General features: G+C 47.2%; 1 protein-coding gene across 1 annotated transcript in view; it reads left to right on the top strand.

Moving 5' to 3' along the window:
* Rhpn2 (rhophilin Rho GTPase binding protein 2) overlaps positions 1-19049 on the top strand; it is a 57621-nt gene that overhangs the window by 14188 nt on the left and 24384 nt on the right. The window contains exons 2-4 of the mRNA XM_087906301.1: positions 2768-2883; positions 10927-11055; positions 13477-13552. Coding sequence (XP_087762427.1) covers positions 2768-2883; positions 10927-11055; positions 13477-13552 — 321 coding nt within the window. The remainder of the gene's footprint in view (positions 1-2767; positions 2884-10926; positions 11056-13476; positions 13553-19049) is intronic.

Raw genomic sequence — 19049 nt, 5'->3', positions numbered from 1 at the left:
AGACTGATCTTGAACTTGTTGCTAAGACTGCCCTTGACTTCCTGATCTTCTGTTCTCAAGTCCCTAAGTACTGAGATTGTAGGTGTGGGACACCAAGCTGGGCCTCTAGCTTATTTATGACAGCAAACAAAGAGAACACTTCAAGTGTCCGGCGACTGGTGAATGGTTAAACAGAACAAATGCTGTACGCTTATCTAACAACGAAAGAGCGGACTGGTGCAGGCTGCAATCTGGGTGAACGTTGAAAACAACATGCTAGCCAGGTGTGGTGACTCAGCTGTAAGAATGTAGGAAACTTTCTTATGTATGCAGGGTGACAAGAGATTAAGGCTACCCTGGTCTTAATAAGACCCTTTCAGATAACAATGAAACAAGATAAGGATGGGGTTGTGGGGTGGGAAGCTTGGAGGACTTGAGTTCAATCCCCAGAACCCATGTAAAGGAAGAGAAGCCAGACAGGATGCACACTTGTGAACATTGCTGAGGCGGAAATGGAGGAACCCCGGCCTCTGACCAGTGAGAGACTATATCAACACACAGGTGGATGGCGCCTGAGGAATGGTACCCGGGGTTGTCCACTGGCCTCCACTAGCACACACACGCGTGCACTCATATACACACACACACACACACACACACACACACACACAGATGTATTGTGTGAAAGAAGACAGACACAGAAGACTGCATATTGAATAGTTCTATTTGTGTGAAATATCCAGGATGAGCAAGTCTGTGCAGGCAAAAAAAAAAAAAAAAAAAAAAAAAAACCTCAAAAAACCAGAGCTGGCTGGACTCAGAGACGAGGAGTGGTCCTAGTGGATGCGCAGTTTATTTTTTGAGATGCTAAAATATTCTAAAATCAGAAGTAGGCGACAACTGTGTGTTGCTGTGAAGATGTTAACAAACAAACAAAAACAGACTTGGGTGCTCTTTTATTTATTCAGTCGGGGACTGAACTGGGCCTTGAACAAGCCAAGCCCACACTGCTGGTTGGAGGGCTGACCGTCTCCGGGGCCTGGAGGCTTTAAATGGTTGGGTAGGTGGTGCTTTTGTTTTGCTGACCGGTTTTCACTGTGACACCCAGGTTCTGTATGATGACCCTCCTGCCTCACAGTGCTAAGATTACACGTGACTGGTCAAATGGGTAGACTTGTAAAACAATCACATTGTGTACGTTTCAGTTCTGTAACTTAATACTATCAGATAGGGAAATGCTTACACAAATGTAACTCTGTACAGATATTATTTGTTTCCTTTTATGAGGTAAGAGCAACTAAAATCTCATTTCTCAGGAATCTCAGATACAGTGTAATCTTTTCTGCCTTCGCTATGCCTTAGCATCCTAGTCAGTTTTTTGTTTGTTTGAGTTTTGTTTGTCATATTTTGAGACAGGGTTTCACTGTGTAGCATTGGCTATGGTAGAACTCACTCTGTAGACCAGGATGGCCTTGAACTCAGAGATCAGCCTGCCTCTGTCTCCCAAGTTCTGGAATTCAACATGTACGCCAGCACTGCCGAGCTCATACCTTAGCACCATTAGACCATTTTTTTAAATTTTATTTTTATATTATTATTATTATTATTATTATTATTATTTTGGTGTTTTGAGACAGGGTTTCTCTGTGTAGCAGTCCTAGGTGTCCTGGAACTTACTCTGTAGACTAGGCTGTCCTTGAACTCACAGAGATCGGCCTACTTCTGCCTCCGAGTGCTGGGATTAAAGGGGTGTGTTACCACTGCCCGGCTTGTTTTGAATTTTTGTACAGTTTTGTTTGTTACTGTAATTTTGGGTTGGTGCACTGTGCTCTAATGGAGCATGCCGACAGTGGTTCATCAGCATCGCTACCTGCTCTCTTCCTGGATGTTGGAGATTGGGCCTGTGCAGGGCGGTGGGTACTTTGTAATGAGCTCCCAGTGGGCTGGTCCACACACGCTGGGGCATTTTAATACTGGGAGAAGAGGGCAGTCAGTGTCACCAACATGGTGGGAGAATAGACTGAGGCAAAAGAGACCAACTCACAGTGTCTGTTCCGTTTTTTGTTGCTGCTTTTGGTTTTCAAGATAGAGTTTCTCTGGGTAACAGCCCAGCTGTCCTGGAACTTGCTTTGTAGACCAGGCTGGCCCTAAACTCACAGAGATCCGCTTGCCTCTGCCTCCCGCGTGTTGGTAATAAAGGTGTGGACCACCATGTCCAGCCTCACAGTGTCAGTTTGGGGCTGCATTATTATAATTTTTGCATTTTTATGCCTTCTCTTATTTTATATGTTTTTTACAGTGTCATTAAAAATTATTTTGAGATTATAATTGCCACATTTCTCCCTTCCCTTTCCTCTAAACCCTCCCATAGGCCCCTTCCACCGCTCCTTCAAAGTTCGTGGCCACTTGTTCACTAAACGCTATAGCATGCTATATATGTGTACACATATCTATTCTTAAATATTACCAGTTCATATAATGTTACTAGTAGATATGTTTTCAGGGCTCACCCTTTGGTATGCTAAATACAAACTACTGTGCTCTTCCTTGGGAAGATCCACCCCTCCCACTCCCAGCTTTCCTCAGTTGCCTGTGGGTTCCTTGTGTAGGGTTGAGACCTGTGGGTGTTTCCCTGGCCTCTTCAGCGTGTCCATTGGTGTCTTCCTTGCTCAGCTCATGTTGATGAGACTTTATGGATTGGTTAAGCATTTTTTTTTCCTGTTCTACAGAATGTCATCATTTTTGGTGTGCCTGATCTCTGAAGGGCTGTCTCTTATTTTCCAATCAGGGCTGTAATCCCCTTGCACAAACTGGCCGGAGCAAGCTGCAGAACCAAAGGGCTGCCCTGAACCAGCAGATCCTGAAGGCTGTGCGGATGCGGACAGGAGCTGAGAACCTTCTGAAGTGGGTACCTCTGGCTTCGCCACCTCAGTCAGGAGCCCTGGCTCTCCCGAGGGTCTGTCTGTGTGATGGAAGTACGGAGCCTACATGCTCGACTGGGCTCTTGCTTTTCAGCTTTGAGATTCCTGCTCATCTGGGGGCGTCTGAACAGGCCCTTCTCTTCCTAGAGCTCTGTCATGTTAAAGACAGACTCCCTGGAGAATCATGACAGACAGCGGGACCACAGCCGAGTGTGTGTGTGTTTGAGATTTGTTTAATTTTATGTGTATGAGTGCCTGCATGTCTGTGTGTACACCTTGTGATCCCTGGTGCACATGGAAGCCAGAAGACGGTATTGCAGATCCCTGGAACTGGAATTGCAGATGGTTGTGAGCCGCCATGGTGGTGCTGGGAATAGAACTTGGGTCCTCTGCAAGAGCAGCCAGTGCTCTTAACGGCTGAGCATCTTTCCAGCCTCTCCTACCCCACCACCATAGCCTTCTTGTTCGGAAGTCCGGTACTGTCTTAGCATTTGCTCTGGACACGCCTCCCTTCTCCATTGCCCAGAGTTACACCTGGTAGGAGAGATTCCGTGCTTGGTCAATGTGTGTTGCCTGGATAAGGGATGGGAGAGCAGAAAGAAGAGAATGGGACATTTGTATTACTGGCGTCTACCTTTCCAATGAGAGTAGGATATGGTGGCATATACCTGTGGTTTCAGCTACTTGAGGGCCGAGGCAGGAGGATTACTTGAAACCCTGGAGTTTGAAACACCTGGGCAACATAACAAAACCCTGTCTAGAAGAAAAAGGAGCCAGTTAACGAGAGAGGCAGAGCGGGTTCTGCTGGGTACTCACTGCTGTGCCGTGGGGATAAAATAATTACTTACCAAGTGCAGCTCAGGAAAGCTGTGCCCTCGTCTAGACAGCTGGAAGTTCTCCCCACACCCTTAAGTGCAGTGTGCCAACTTGCTTCTGTCTTCGAGAGTGCGATTTCCTCCCTCAGAGGACGACCTTTGGGTATTGGTTCTCGCCTTCCATCTTTTTGAGGTCGGGTCTGGCTTCTGGCACCTGGAGTACACAGCAAACCCAAGTCACTGGTATTGTGAGGCAGGCACTTTTCCCTGGCAACCCGTCTCTCAGCCCCTAGTCTGCGGAGGTTTACAGGAGAGTTCTTTGGTTTTACGAGTCAGGGTCTCTTGTAGCCCAGGCTTGTCTTAAAACTTGCCACGTAGTTAAGGATGACCCTGGACTCCTGATTCTCCTGCTTTTACCTCTTTGTGCGTGTGTGAGCGTGCATCTACGTGGGTGTATCACTCTGTGGAGTCTGTGAAATCCTGGGGACCAAACTCACCCTGTCAAGCCTGGCAGTGAACGCCTTTATCTACTGAGCCACCTGACTAGCCCTGATTTGAAGTTTTTATAGCAGATACTAGGGCTGTAATGTCTGCCCTGTTCTGTGAACAAAACAGCCCCTCTGAGGCCCAGGCTCAATCCAGGTCAGGTTGGCAGTTGTGAGGCTGATAGGGTGAGGGTGGGGCAGGGTTGTAAATGATTCTCCCGGAGACTGATAAGTTAAACACCCCCGTTTGGTGGAACCTCGAGGTATTTATTAATCTGACTCAACTGACACGAAAGCTTCCTGAAATCCATGAGGGCATCAGGCCAAGCCTCACTCTGGCCCCACGGTGTACCTGGCTGCCGCTACTGGCAGCAGGTAATTACTGCCGTGCTTTGGGCCTAGCTGTCCTGGTCTCAGATTGCGAGGTGTCCCACCAAGGTTCCTAAGTGAGGATAGTTACAATGTGGGCAAGAGGGCCTTTGGGAAAACATCCTGATCAAGGCAGGCTTGGAAATGAGGGTCTCAGCCTTGAATAGCACAGGCCGCCGTGACTGGGCAGATGCTGCGAGTAGGCAGGTTTCACATCCCTGAAGGTTCCCCCCCCCCCCCCCCCGTCATTCAGGAGTCGCTGTGAGGAGAGATAACCCGCACTTTGAAGTGCCGTTCCAGGCTGGGCACTGTCTGTCCTCTAGCCTCCCACTTCCTGTCCCTCCCCTGAGAAAGCTGAGGCAGAAACCAAATAGCATTTATGAGCTGGAGATTAGAGCAAGGTTGTTTGATTTTAATTTTAATTTTATTACCAGGTTGTTTGATTTTAATGAACTAGTTCTTTGGGCAGAGAACAGGCTGTGTAACCATTCTGGGTAGACCTCCAGATGGCCTTCCACTGCTAGTTGGACTCAACCAGGTGAGCCTGGGCTCCATGCTGGTAGCTATGGGAATGGTGGTGGTGGGAGAGTATGCAGCGTATAGCCCAGGCTGTCCCGGAAGTTGGGAGTTCTGTTTCAGCCTCCTTAATGCTGCTAACAGACATGCATCACAACACCCAGGCCTTTTCTTCTCTTCTCTCTCTCTCTCTCTCTCTCTCTCCCTCCTTCTTCTTTCTTTCTTCCTTCCTTTCTTTCTTTTTTTAAGACAGGGTCTCACTATGTAGCCCTGGTTGGCCTGGAAATCTCTATGTAGCCTAGGCTGGACCTTGAAGTTGTGATGATCCTCCCGTATCTGCCTCCTGCAGGCTGAGATTGCAGGTGTTTGCTACCACACCCGAGTTTCATATATGGGTAACCGAGATACAGTCCCGGTCCTGTTTTTGTTTTGTTGTTTTGTTTTTGTTGAGAAAAGAGCCTCACTTTGTAGCCCTGGCTGGCCTGAAACTCAAGGTCCCCCTGCCTTTGCCTCTCCCAGATGCAGGATTTTAGGCCTGTCCCACCATGCCAGGGTTTTAAAATCTTAGGATCCCTGAACTTAGAAATATTGACAACCAGTTAAGGGGTGAAAAAGCGACACACTGACAGCCAAGTGAGTAAATTACAGACCTTCAGTTCACTTTGCGACGGCTAGGCCCAAGGGTCCCGCTGGGGTGGCCCTGGCTATAGTGAGGTCAATTCCTAGGGGCTTGAGCACGGCTGTGCAGTGGGATGCCTGAGCTCCCTTGACTTCCAGACTGAAGCCTGATCCTGAACCTGCCTTCTTCCCACGCTGGGGCCATATCTGATGCCTTAGCCAAGGGTCTATATGGGGCACATGGTGGAAACACCCTTCACCCCCACCCCACTGCCACCATGCTTGAGTCCCTGGCAGAGTGGGATGTGGGCACAGTTCTGGCAGAACAAACTGGCAGAGTAAAGACAACTTTCCAGAGTTGGTTAAGCAGTCCCAATATGGTCTCCTAAGCTTGTGGGAGACATGGAGTCAGGGTGGAGCCTGTTCTCAGAGGGACAGTTCTACTAAAAGGTTTGGAAGAAAATGAAATTACTCTAAACCAAAAACGAAGAGCTGATGTTATTCAATTATAGAGCACTGGTGTGTCGTCCCCAGAACCACACAAAAGCAAACAGGGACACATGGATCAGAATGTGAAATTCCCATTTATTTTTGCATTGGACATTTCATGGCTGTGACAAATATTTGAGGGGGGGAACCAATTCAAAGAGACTGGATGTAGCCAGGTGGTGGCAGTGCAGGACTTTAACCATCACTCGGAGGCAGAGGCAGACAGATCTCTGTGAATTCAAGGCCAGCTTAGTCTATAGTTCGAGTTCCAGGACAGCTAGGGCTACACGGAGAAACCTTGTCTCAAAAAAAAACATATCAAAGGGCTGGAGAGATGGTTCAGGGGTTAAGAGCACTGACTGTTCTTCCAGAGACCCTGAGTTCAATTCCTAGCAACCACATGGTGACTCATAACCATCTGTAATAAGAACTGGTGCCCTCTTCTGGCCTGTAGGCATACAGGCAGGTAGAACAATGTATACATAATAAATAAAGTAATTGGGGCTGGAGAGATGGCTCAGTGGTTAAAAGCTCTGCCTGCTCTTCCAAAGGTCCTGAGTTCAATTCCCAGCAACCACATGGTGGCTCACAACCATCTGTAATGAGATCTGGTGCCCTCTTCTGGCCAGGCATACATGCAGACAGAGCATAAATAAAATTAAAAAAAAAAAGAACCACTGTTTCACAGAGTTAAAGAAATGAAGCATAAACAAAAACCACACATCTTAAAATAATATTCCCCAACAAAATTTAAAAATAAATAAATAAATAAAGTAATTGAAAAAAATCAAAACAAAGTCAGGTGGTGGTAGCACATGCCTTTAATCCCAGCACTTGGAAGGCAGAGGCAGGTGGATCATTGTGAGTTCGAGGTTAGCGTGGTCCACAAAGTGAGTTCCAGAACAAAACCAAAACACAACAACAAAACAATGGGCTGGATTTAGTGAGCTCATTAGAGCTGGATCCGTTGATTCTGGGCCTAAGGAAAGGAAGAATATTCTGTATCAGGTGTGTGTGGCTGACAGGACAGGGGACAAAATAATGTCTTTCAAGGGCATGCACCTAATGGCCTTTCTTTAACCAGGCCCCACTTCCTAATATTCCCACCACTGCCTCATAATGCCATCACATCCTGACCCCATCCGTGGGTTAATATTGATGAAGTCAGAGACCCTCATCATCCAGCCACTTCTTCAGCTCCCCATATCTGAGCATGGCTTGAAGAACAAGCCTGCAATACATCAACTTTGGGGGGACACTTCTTATCCTTTTGAACTTGAGGCCGGGGAGCCATTGTCATGTGGGAACTTTGCATGGTAGACAAGGCACGTGTAAGGCTAGGCTGGGATGCATGAGACCTTGTCTCAAAGGAAAGAAAAGACCCCAGAGGCTCCAGGTTGATGGAAATCATGTAGCGTGTGTTTGGTAGTGGAAGAAGTTGGTTGTGGCCAGACTGACTATTTACACTGTTGGCTTGGCCTCTGAGGGCACTAACTGTGGGGTTTTGTCTTCCCAAATGGTTCTTACAGCACATACATGTTCTTTTGTGAAAACTGAGTGAGTTGATTCTTTCCTTGTGACACAGGTCAGAGTTGTAGTAGTATACTTTTTCTGGATAGGCATGGGCCAAAACACTCTCTGCCTGATGCCTCTCAGACTTGGGTTCAGTTGCCAGGATATGGCCTCTGAGAGAGACGCACAACTGGGCCACGGCTGTAAAAAGGTCACCTTCCTCTGAGAAGGTCCGTGGAAGCCATCTCTTTTCATTCAGAAAAGCAGCCTGGGTACGGAGCACAGTAACCAACAGACCCAACGCTCTATCCTTGCAAACGAACCCAATCCTCCATCCTTGCTCCCTGACCAGGGCCAGACGGTCCCAGATTTGTCTGTCCTATAGTCTGACCCAGTGATAGCTGGTAACACCCGCCATCTTGCCAAGGTGTACCGTATTTGAGAATGCTTCTTCCACCAATGAATGGATGAAAAAACCTCCTGTTCTAGAAACAGCTCAAACCTCAGGATCAATTTCTGAGTTGTCTTTGTACCCAAAGCCAATTGCTCTGGCTTTGTAGTGACCTGACCACGCTGGCCTTGAACTCACAGATCCACCTGCCTCTGCCTCCCAAATGCTGGGATTAAAGGCATGCGCCACCACCGCCTGGCTGTAGTGACTTTTCATATCAATAGCACATGTCCTCCAAATCTGCTTTACTTTTTTCAAAATCACGTTGGCTCTTTTTGGTTCTCTGCAGCTCCATATAAGTTTTGGCATCCCCTTCTCAGCGAATCTCCCTCTCTCCCTCTCCCCTTCTACATCCTCTCCTGCCCCCTGCTTTCTGTGCTAGGGCTGAGTGCCTTTCTCATGCTGGAGTACTCTACCACTGTGGTTGTTAATTAGGCTGGGCTCAACCTATCATCTCAGTATGTGGGACAATGAGAAAGGAAGAGAGAGAGAAATGAAGGGAAGTAGGGAAGGGAGGTGTAACGAGTCTTTCTCTGTCCCGCCAGGTCCCAAAGAATGACACCAAGACTTTTTAATTATGAAAGCTCAGCCTACAGCCTAGGCTTGTCCTCCTAGCTTTTTTTTTAAAAAGATTTATTTATTTATTATATATACAGTATTCTGCCTGCATGTATTCCTGCAGGCCAGAAGAGGGCACCAGATCTCATTACAGATGGTTGTGAGCCACCATGTGGTTGCTGGGAATTGAACTTGGGACCTCTGGAATTGGCAGCCAGTGTTCTTAAACACTGAGCCATCTCTCCATTCCCCCACTAGCTCTTCTAATTTAATTTAGCCCCTTTGTATCCATCTATGTGTTGCCATGTGACTCGTGGCATTTAACTCTCCTTCTGCATGTCTGTTCCTTCTCTGTCCCTGCTGGGGACCTCACCTTTCTTCTTCCCAGAACTCTCTTTGTCCTGAAGCCATGGCTATGCCTCCTGCTAGATATTGACCAATCACAGTGACAGATACATCTTCACACAGTGTTGTTGTAGGAGGCCGCTTGTTCATTTTCTGGTCTCCCAGACTCCCGAAATAATCACACAGAAACTATTAATTAAATCACTACTTGGCCTATTAGCTCTAACTTCTTATTGGCTAGCTTTTACATCTTAATTTAACCTATTTCCATTATTTTATATTTTACCATGAGGCTTGTGGCCTACCGGCAAGGTTCTGGCATGTCTGTCTTGCTGACTCCGTCTTCCTTCTCCCAGCATTCAGTTTAGTTTTCCTGCCTAGCTCTGTTCTGCCCTGCTCTGCTATAGGCTCAAAGCAATTTTCTTTATTTATTAATGGTAATCACAGCATACAGAGGGGAATCCCATATCACAGTGTAAAGGAATATCCACAACAGGGAGTAGTAAAAGTGTGCGTTGGAGTTGGGTGGTGGTGGCCCACGCCTTTAATTCCAGCACTTGGGAGGCAGAGACAGGAGGACTAAGAGTTTTGGGCCAGCCTGGGCTATAGAGTGTGACTGTCTTACCAAAAAACAAATCAGAACAAAACTTAGACTTTGAATATGACCGCATTCAAGGTTGGAAAGTTGCCTCAGTAGTTGAAAAGTGTGTGCTGTTCTCGCAGAGGACCCAAGCTGGATTCCCAGCACCATATCAGGTGGCTCACAGCTATCTGTCACTTCAGTTCCAGGAGGACCTGACACCTCTGGCTTCCTCAAGCTCCAGCACTCATGTGTATACACATGGACATATACATACCGCAATAAAAAGAACACAAATCTTAGCCAGGTGTGGCCGATACATATCATTAATGCCAGCTTGGGAGGTAAAGACAAGTAGCTCTCTGTGAGTATAAGGCCAGCATGTATGTAATGAGACCCTGTCTCCGATAGATAGATAGATAGATATTGATAGCCAGATGTGGTGGTGTATGCCTTTAATTCCAGCACTTGAGAGGCAGAGGTAGGTGGTTCTTTGAGTTCAAGGCCAGCCTGGTCTACATAGGGAGTTCTAGGACAGCCAGAGCTGTTACACAGAGAAACCCAATCTTGGAAAACCAAAAATAAATAAATAAATAGATGGCTGCCTTTCGAAAATCTGATAAAGAACATCTCTATATGAAAGCTGGGAGCTACCATCATATTTACTGGCCAAAGACTGATTGCTTTCCTCTTCTGAACAAAGCAATAAGACCACTCTCTGCTCTTTTTCTCTTCCTTTTTGCATTGCTGAGGATGAACCCAGGGCCTTGTACATGCAAGTCTTAAGGAGATAGTTTGTGACCTATTTGTGGGTGACAAGAGAAGTTTTTTGTTTTGTTTTTTCTTTTCTTTTGTCTTTTGTTTTTTCAATACAGGCTTTCTCTGTGTAACAATGCTAGCTGTCCTGGAACTTGCTTTGTAGACCAGGCTGGCCTCAAATTCACAGAGATCCACCTGCGTCTGCCTCCCAAGTGCTGGGATTAAAGTCATGAGCCCCCACTGTCTGGTCTGGTTTTGGTCTTTTCAAGGTTAACTCCTTTCAAGGATTTCTCAGGATTCACGCCCAGCAGTTTGCACTGTTGCTAGACACATCTCAGGTCCATTTGTTGGCTGATATGGTTTGGATAGCTCAGGGTCTCGGAGGTGGCTCATCTGATGGCATCTAATAGTCATCCCCTGAGATTCCTTGCAGGAATAGCTCAACAAGGACACTAGCTGAAAGTCTTCTCTCTCTCTCTCTCTCTCTCTCTCTCTCTCTCTCTCTCTCTCTCCGTCTCTCTCTCAACAGAGTGGCCACAAACCAGAAGGTACGGGAGCAGGTTCGCCTGGAGCTGAGCTTTGTCAACTCAGACCTGCAGATGCTGAAGGAGGAGCTGGAGGGACTCAACATTTCTGTGGGAGTGTACCAGGGCACCGAGTGAGTGAGCAGTGTTTTGCAGAAGCTCTCTGGGCCACATAGGGTGTCCATATCCAGGATGCTACACCACACTGGTATAGTGGGCCGGGCAGTGCAACTGGAGTGAAAGGGAGGATGAACCCGTGACGGGGTTTGTAGGGAAAGAACTGGGATGCAGATTGACTGCCAAAAAGTATAAACTGCTTTGATGTACGTATTTTACTCTGAAAAGTGGGGAACCCATCCAGATGCCCATAGGAAGGTGGCACAATGAGACCCTTTAGAAATGGACTCTGATAAATACTTGAGAAATGAAGACTGAGTGTTTGAGGTAAGGCCCGCAGGAAAGCTCAAGGATTTATTCTCTGCTCCCTGTAGGTGAGTCACAGAGGGTGATGTGGAGAAGTGCCCATGTTTAAGAAGAAATAACCAATGTGGTCTGGTAGCTTGGGGTAATAATCCTAGTTATTCAATGAGCTGAAACAGGAGGATCATGAGTTTGAAGCCAGTTCAAGCTACATAACAAGATAGTGTGTCAGAATAAAAATAAAATGGTCAGGAGATGTGGCTCAGTGGTAGAGCTCCTGCCTAGAATCCCACATTGAGAGGCTCAGTGGTAGAACCCCTGCCTAGAATCCCCCAGTGAGGGGCTAGGGGTGTGACTCAGTGGTAGAGCCCCTGCCTCAAATCCCTGGAGAAGACCAGGTGATACAGAGTTTGCTTAGTTTGCCTAAGGCCCATTCCTAAGTGTCACAACAAAGCAAAATAACCAAAATGCCCCCAAGGAAGTAGTTCCCATGTCTTTTGTATGGGGAAACTGTGCCTTCTGAAGAAGTAAGTGGGTGAGCCTGGGTGGAAACAAGAGATGGTTTCTCGTACCAGCAGAAGGAAGACACTAGAGCATTTTGAGTCGCTTCGGAATGTGCATTTCTTAATACTAATCCTTGTATGTCACCTGGGGCACTTCTCCAAAGGAGAAACAAGCATTCATGCTGGAACCCTGCTGGCTTATTTGGCCTGTGACACCTGTGTTTGTCTGGCTTACCTGTGGGCTCCTGGTGCAGTTTCAAAAACCCAGGGAGAACAAACAACGACAAACCCCACCCCACCCCAACCCCACCTACTCTGCAAGATTCTCTTAGCCTGTGTTTTGGTGTTAGATTCTAGCCTTTCATCCATAAGGGCTAAGAGGCTCAGGCATTCCAGGCAGGGCAGTAGCCTATTCTGGGTTCCTGTTCGCTGTTGAAGAGCAGGGGTGTTCTTCCTACAAAGGTGGATGCTTGCAGCTCTGTTTGGCCACTCCTCGCGGTGGTTTCAGTTACTCTCCAGTGTGTTCGGGGAAAAATTAAGGGACATGAAGATTTCAAGTGTCACCTTTCACGTTTTCCAAGTGAATTGTCTCTTTCTTAGTACCTTAGGTTTCTCAACTCTTCTGTGAGGTAGGCAGAGAGGTCATGAGAAAACTCAGGGAGACCCAGGCCACAGAAAGTCTTGTTGGTGCCCTCCTGGAGGTCCCCTAGTGTCAGCTTCTCTGGGGTTCCTCTCTCACCGGGGCAGTCGCTGCCCTGCAGAGGCCAGCACAGGAGGACTGGGGTCTCCAACAGTAAGACCCAGACGTACCTGCCTCCCCCAGGGTTTCGTCTTCTGGGGAGGCCGCAGGCCCGGGTTGGGTCTCACGTGCCTTCAGCACCATTGTGCCACAGAGGCCGCTTCAGCTTTCAGTTGAGGTCCACTCAACCCTGCCCAGATTCCTGGCCTTCTCCCTGGGCCAGGCTCAGCGGCCCATGGAGGTCTCTTGTTACAGGTCAAAGAGCTAATTCCTTATTTGCAAAGCACAACACTTCCTTCTGGCCCTGCCCTTAGGAATGTAGGTCCAGGGAGCATTCACAGGTCAATCTGTGGGGTGACAAAGTGGCCGCTGGGGGGGGGGGGGTGTACAGTAAAATGCATGGTATGACGTGTCCATAAAAGAAGAGAGCTTTGAGAAGTTCGATCAGGGAGATGTTGGGGGTGGGATACACATGCGTATGAGTGTGCGCATGTACACACACACACACACACACACACACACACTGTGGTGACGAGTAAACAAGGGAGGTGACAGTGGTTGTAGTCTAGAGGGAGGTCCAATGTGGCAAAATGGCAAAATGCATGTGGAGAGTGGTGAGAACCCCAGACATGAGCCTCGTGCATTTGGGCAGCCCTGTATAATAACCCTAGCACAGTTGTCCATAGAGGGCTAAGATGGAGATGAATCCAGTCAAGAGAGTAGGGGCCTGGTGAGTTAGGCTGTCATGTCCGCATCTTAGGATGCTGATGTTTGTGCTGGGTTGGCTTAGAGGATGGGGGTCAGGGATCTGAGCTGGCTGTTGGAGGCAAGGCCATGGGTGTGAAGAGGCTAGGCTGGGCTGGGTTGTTCATGTACCTTTTGTGTTCTTATAGGGAGGCCTTCACCATCCCTCTGATTCCTCTTGGCCTGAAGGAAACCAAAGAAGTTGACTTTTCAGTCGTCCTCAAGGTAAATCACAAACAGTGGGCTCTGGGCTCAGGGTGGAAATGATTTAGGCACCATGATTCGAGTGTCGGGTGATTCTGTGAAGTGACCTCGAAACCTCACTTGGCCGCTTACAAGGAGAATTTTGAATATTGATTCCTCTGAAACTCTTGCTGTCATCATTCTGACATGCTGTCCGTGCCCGTTATGTTCTGGGACTGGAACCCAGGATGTTGTGCATGCAGACAGTGAGCTGTGTTCTTAGTCTGTCCATGGTGATTCCCTAGCTCCTTTTGTGTGCCTGACAAAAGGCCGATTATACTCTATTTTAGTGTCTTTATTCTCAAAGAATTTTTTTAAATTTACATTTATTTATATATACACATCATTTATTTGTGTATTCTCTGTGTATATATGTGTATTTGTATGTGTATCTGTGTGTTCTCTGTGTGTATATGTGTACGTATGTATGTGTGTGTATTTGTCTGTATGTGTATGTTTGGTGTATGTGTGTGTGTGTATTTGTATGTGTATCTGTGTGTTCCCTGTGTGTATATGTGTACGTATGTATGTGTGTGTGTATTCGTCTGTATGTGTATGTTTGGTGTGTGTGTATTTACTTGCAGACAGGTGGACTTGCAAACTGTTATGGATATATGGAGGTCAGAGGAGAATTTGCAGCTGGTTCTTTCTGCCATCATTTGGGTCCCAGGAATGGAACTCAGGTCATTAGACTTGGCAGCAAGTGCCCCTACCCTCTGTGCCATCTTGCTCTTCCTTTTCTTTGAGACAGTCTCACTATGTAGCCCAAGCTGGAACTCATATGCATGAGATGCCTTTGGAGGCCAGAGGTCGTAGGCTCCCCTGGATCTGGAGTGAGGGGCAGCCGCAAGTCACCTAATGTGGGTGCTAGGACTCTAACCCAGATCCTCTGCAAGAGCAGAAAGTGTTTTAACAACAGTTGGTTAATACTTTGAAAACATCTTTGACCTCTGTTCTCAAGCAGAGACTGTTTATCTCTTGGTATAAATAGACCTTTATCAAGGGCATTTAAAATCATTATTGTTATTTTTATGATAGATATGGGTATTTGCCTACATGGATGTATGTGCACCCTGTGCATGCAGTACTAGTTGTGGCCAGAAGAGGGTGGCGGATCCCCTGGAGTAAGAGACTGTTGTAAGCCACTGTGTGGGTGCTGGGAAATGAAGCCAGGTCTTCTGCAAGAGCAGCTCTTAGCCAGCTCCTTAAGTACATTAAGTACTTTAAGTACACTCCAACCTCTCCAGGGTCTTGTTGTTTGTTTGTTTTTCAAGATAGGGTTTCTCACTGGAGCACTGGTTGCCCTTATTCTGTAGACCTTATTCTGAACTCAAAAGATCTACCTGCCTCTGCTCTCCCAAATGCTAGGATTAAATGTGTGTACCACCACCTTATCTGGCTCTTTTTTTTTCTTTTTTTTAACTTCCACTCTTGTCAAATCCAGACCACATCCCTGTGTGTGTTTGGGAGGGAATGGGGGAGCAGGGGTACTCCAGTTGGAGAAAGGTAGGTAGTAGCAATTTAGGACTCAAGGTTATCAGAAAATTGATTTCTTGGGGAGGAAAACACCTGGCCATCTTCTGCCACCCTATCACAGGCATGTGACCTTCTGGCCCGACCCACCCTTGCTCTGTGACTCTAGGCAGTGTTTGAAGGAATGTCTTCAGTCGTGTTTGTGGCGTTGTTTCTTTAAGATCTAACTTAGTGCCAGAGTTACAAGAATGCAGGCATTTTTAAAAGCGACTTGTGTCATAGAAACCTGGGGATTTTATGACTTTTTTAGAGATCCAAATAGGTCATGTGCCAAATTCCACATTAAAGCGAATGTTAAAAAAAAAAAGACCGTGTTGTGCACATGGCCAACCACTGCTCAGCTGAGGTTTCCAACCGTGTCATTTTAGCCTAAAAGGGGGCCTGCTGATGTCAGTCATGCGCAAATGAGACCAGTTAGCAGACTTTCAATTTTCTCCATTCCACATTTATGCTTGAGAGAAACTCAGACACCGGAGGAGTGGCTGGTGAACTTGATCCAGGCGGGCGGGCAGTTCCATTTCAGGCCTGACCTGTGTTTCCTTGGAATGTTAGGTCAGGCAAGTCTCATGATGCGATTCGCTCTATTGAAAGAAGCTCCCAAGTAGCCGTCGTCATTAGCAAGCACCACCAGGGCTGGAGGATGTGCTTCAGCAAAGAGCGCTTGCCTAGCTCTAAGACCCTGGGCTCAGCTGAACAGTGGAGGCACACACCTTTAATCCCAGCACTTGGGAAGCAGAGGCAGGTGGCTGTTTGTGAGTTTGTGGCCAGCCTGGTCTACAGAGTAAGTCTGAGGACAGCCAGGCTACACAGAGAAGCCCTGTCTGGGGCAGGGAGGCACTGGGCTCTATTCCCAGCATTATGAGATGTGGGGAGAAATGCCATTAAAATAAATTCCTTTTCCAGGCAGTAAGGTCACACGTGGCTCAGGCTGGCCTTGAACTCCTGGCACTCCTGCCTCTACTCCTCAAGTATGGCACCACATCTAACTTTATGTGTTAGCTGTACTGGGGTTTGGACCCAAAGCTGTACAGATGGCTAGACCCTGAACTACATTCCTACATTTCTGCTTTTTTTCTTTTGAGACAGGGCATCTATGTAGCCATCCATCTCCCTGCCTCAGCCTTCTAACTGCCAAGTTTCCGGTGCACCCTACCGCACCTGGCTGCCACACATATTGCTTCTGTGGTTTGGCAAGCTTCCCCCAAAATGTTGTATTTATTTTCTCATTAGGGCCTTTTAGTTCAGTGTTTATTTTCTGTGTTTGCATGCATGTGTATGTGCTTTCGCAGGTGTGCTCACCTGTGTGCGCGTGGAGACCAGAGGTTAAAGTTGGGTGTGTTCTGTTGAGTGTCACCTGATTTAGTTATTTGTTTTCTGGGACGCAGTTTCTCTTTGTCACCCTGGCTGTCCTGGAACTGGCTCTATAGACCAGGTGGCCTTGAACTACAGAGATCCGCCTGCCTCCACCTCCCAGCACTGGGATTAAATGCACACCCCACCACTGCCTGGCTGCACCTTATTTTTTTTAAATATACTACTCCGTTAACTCTTGGAGTATTTCATATATTCACGTCAGGTACTTTGATCATATTTACCCTCCTTCTCCCACTCCCCCATCTCCCCCGCCACTTCCCAACTTTACGTCTTTTTATTTTTATAACCTGTCAAATCCTATTTGAGCTGCCCACATACTAGGGGATATGGGTTCACCCATGGCATCATTGTGGATCTACTGTGGGCCACACCCTAAAGAGAACCAGCTCTCCTTCAATTGGAAGCCACCAGCTGTCAATAGCTTCTCTGTTATGGTGGGAGTTTATGAGCCCCCCCCCCTGCTCGGCTGGAGCATTGACTGGGTGGGTCTAGTACAGGTCTTACGAAGGCAGCCGCAGCCTCGGTGGGTTCACGAGCGCATGGGTCTTCCCCGAACCACCTCACTGGTCTGAGGCAGGATCTCTCATTGAACCTGGAGCTCACTCAACCTTTTGTTTTTTGAGTATCAGGTCAGTGGATTCCTAATCTCTAGTTATTTCGCCCTCTTTCCGAGACATTGGGGTTCCGAGCATGCACCATAGACCGAACTTTTACACATGGATGCCGAGGATGAAATCCCAAGACCTGACACTTCTGCAGCAAGCACTTTGTCCTCTACACCACCTACCTTCTCACCCCCTTGATTTTATTTATTTATTTATTTATGGTTTGGTTTTGTTTTTTCGAGACAGGCTTTCTCTGTAGCTTTGGAGCCTGTCCTGGAACTAGCTCTTGTAGACCAGGCTGGCCTCGAACTCACAGAGATCTGCCTGTTTTTGCCTCCTGAGTGCTGGGATTAAAGGCATCCGCCACCACTGCCCGGCTCCTTGATTTATTTTTTAAGATTTTTGTTATTTTCAATATATGTGTCTGTGCCCCGTGCACATGCCTGCTGCCCCTGGGGGTTAAAAGAGGTCATCCAATCCTCTAGAATTGGAGTTACAGATAGTTGTGAGCCACCATGTGTCTGGGAATTGAACCCAGGTCCTTTTGAAAGAACAGTCATGCTTCTTAATTGCTAGTAATCTCTTGAAACCCCCTCCTCCAACTTTTATATATTAACTTTTAGGATTTTTTAAAATTTAGCATTTTTTTAATTTTGAGACAAAGTTTCTTTGTGTAGCCCTGACTGTCCAGGAACTCACTCTGTAGACCAGACCCAGGCTGGCCTCAAACTCAGAGAGATCCCCTTGTCTCGGCATCCCAGTGCTGGGATTAAAGGTGTGCGCCACCACCGCCTATCTAAAAATGTCTTTAAAAAGGAAGAAAAACAAAATAGGTAAACTTCAAGTTTAGGCTTGGGTCCCAGAATATGCTCTGTATACAACTGATATGAAAACGTCTGCAGCCAGAAGCATCAACAGTCCCAGGGGTTTTGGTTAAGGGCTACTCGTCTAACTTGTATATGCTATGGAGCCTGTCGTGGGTCACCTCCCCTGGGTCAGTGTGAGCCGGGTGAAGGGGAAGGAGCTTCAGACAGCGCCTGGCAGATGGCAAGTGCCCATCACTGTCGGTTGAAAGACCACCTGCACTCAGAGCAGTTGTCAAACAGTGGGTTACTGTGCTCTCAGTTAAGAGTTGTACTGGGGTATCTTCTAAGCCTAACCACCAGGGCCGTTCACACAAAGGTCCCCATCCCATCCCGATATCCCTAGGCCCAGGTCACATTGGCTCCAAAGGCCATGTGTCCAGGTGTAGAGGGAGCGGCGGGCTGCTTCCCGCTGCCTGGCTAGCTTTACCCGAAATAATTACACGGAAACTGTATTCATTTAAACACTGCCAAGCCCATTAGTTCTAACCTCTTATTGACTAACTCTCATATCTTGACTAACCCATATCTAATAATCTGTATGTCACCATGAGGTCGTGGCTTACCGGCATGAGTCTAGCCAGCATCCGTCTCGGGAAGGGGAATCATGGCATCTGCCTGACTCTACTTCTTTCTCCCAGCTTCCTGTTCTGTCTACTCCGCCTATCTAAGCTGCTGTCCTATCAAAAGCCAAGGTAGTTTCTTTATTAACCAATGAAAGTAACACATAGACAGATGACTCTCCTACATCATCCAGGTACTAAGTCAGCATAATGGTGAAAGGTCTGGATACGTGCAGGTCTGTCAAAAGTGGTTAATGTATCATCATTTAACCGTTACAGAGACATTGTTCCCTTCCTTCAATTTTTTTTCTTTGCATTAAAAAATATTATTTTCCCAGCCTGACCTCCTGATCTATAGAGCAAGTTCTAGGTCAACCAGGGCTACACAGAGAAACCCTGTCTTGAAAAAACCAAAACTCACAGAGATCCACCTGTCTCTGCCTCCCGAGTGCTTGGGATTAAAGGCGGGCACCACCATTGCCTGGCCATTTGTTTTGAAGAAGAAAACACGGGTAGGTCTGTGTTAGAATGGGCTAGGATG

This window comes from Myodes glareolus, chromosome 1 (genome assembly GCF_982192425.1).
Source record: "Myodes glareolus chromosome 1, mMyoGla1.1, whole genome shotgun sequence".
Lineage (NCBI taxonomy): Eukaryota > Metazoa > Chordata > Mammalia > Rodentia > Cricetidae > Myodes > Myodes glareolus.
Note: the sequence above shows the minus strand (reverse complement) of the source record. Positions and strands in the feature narration are given on the sequence as shown.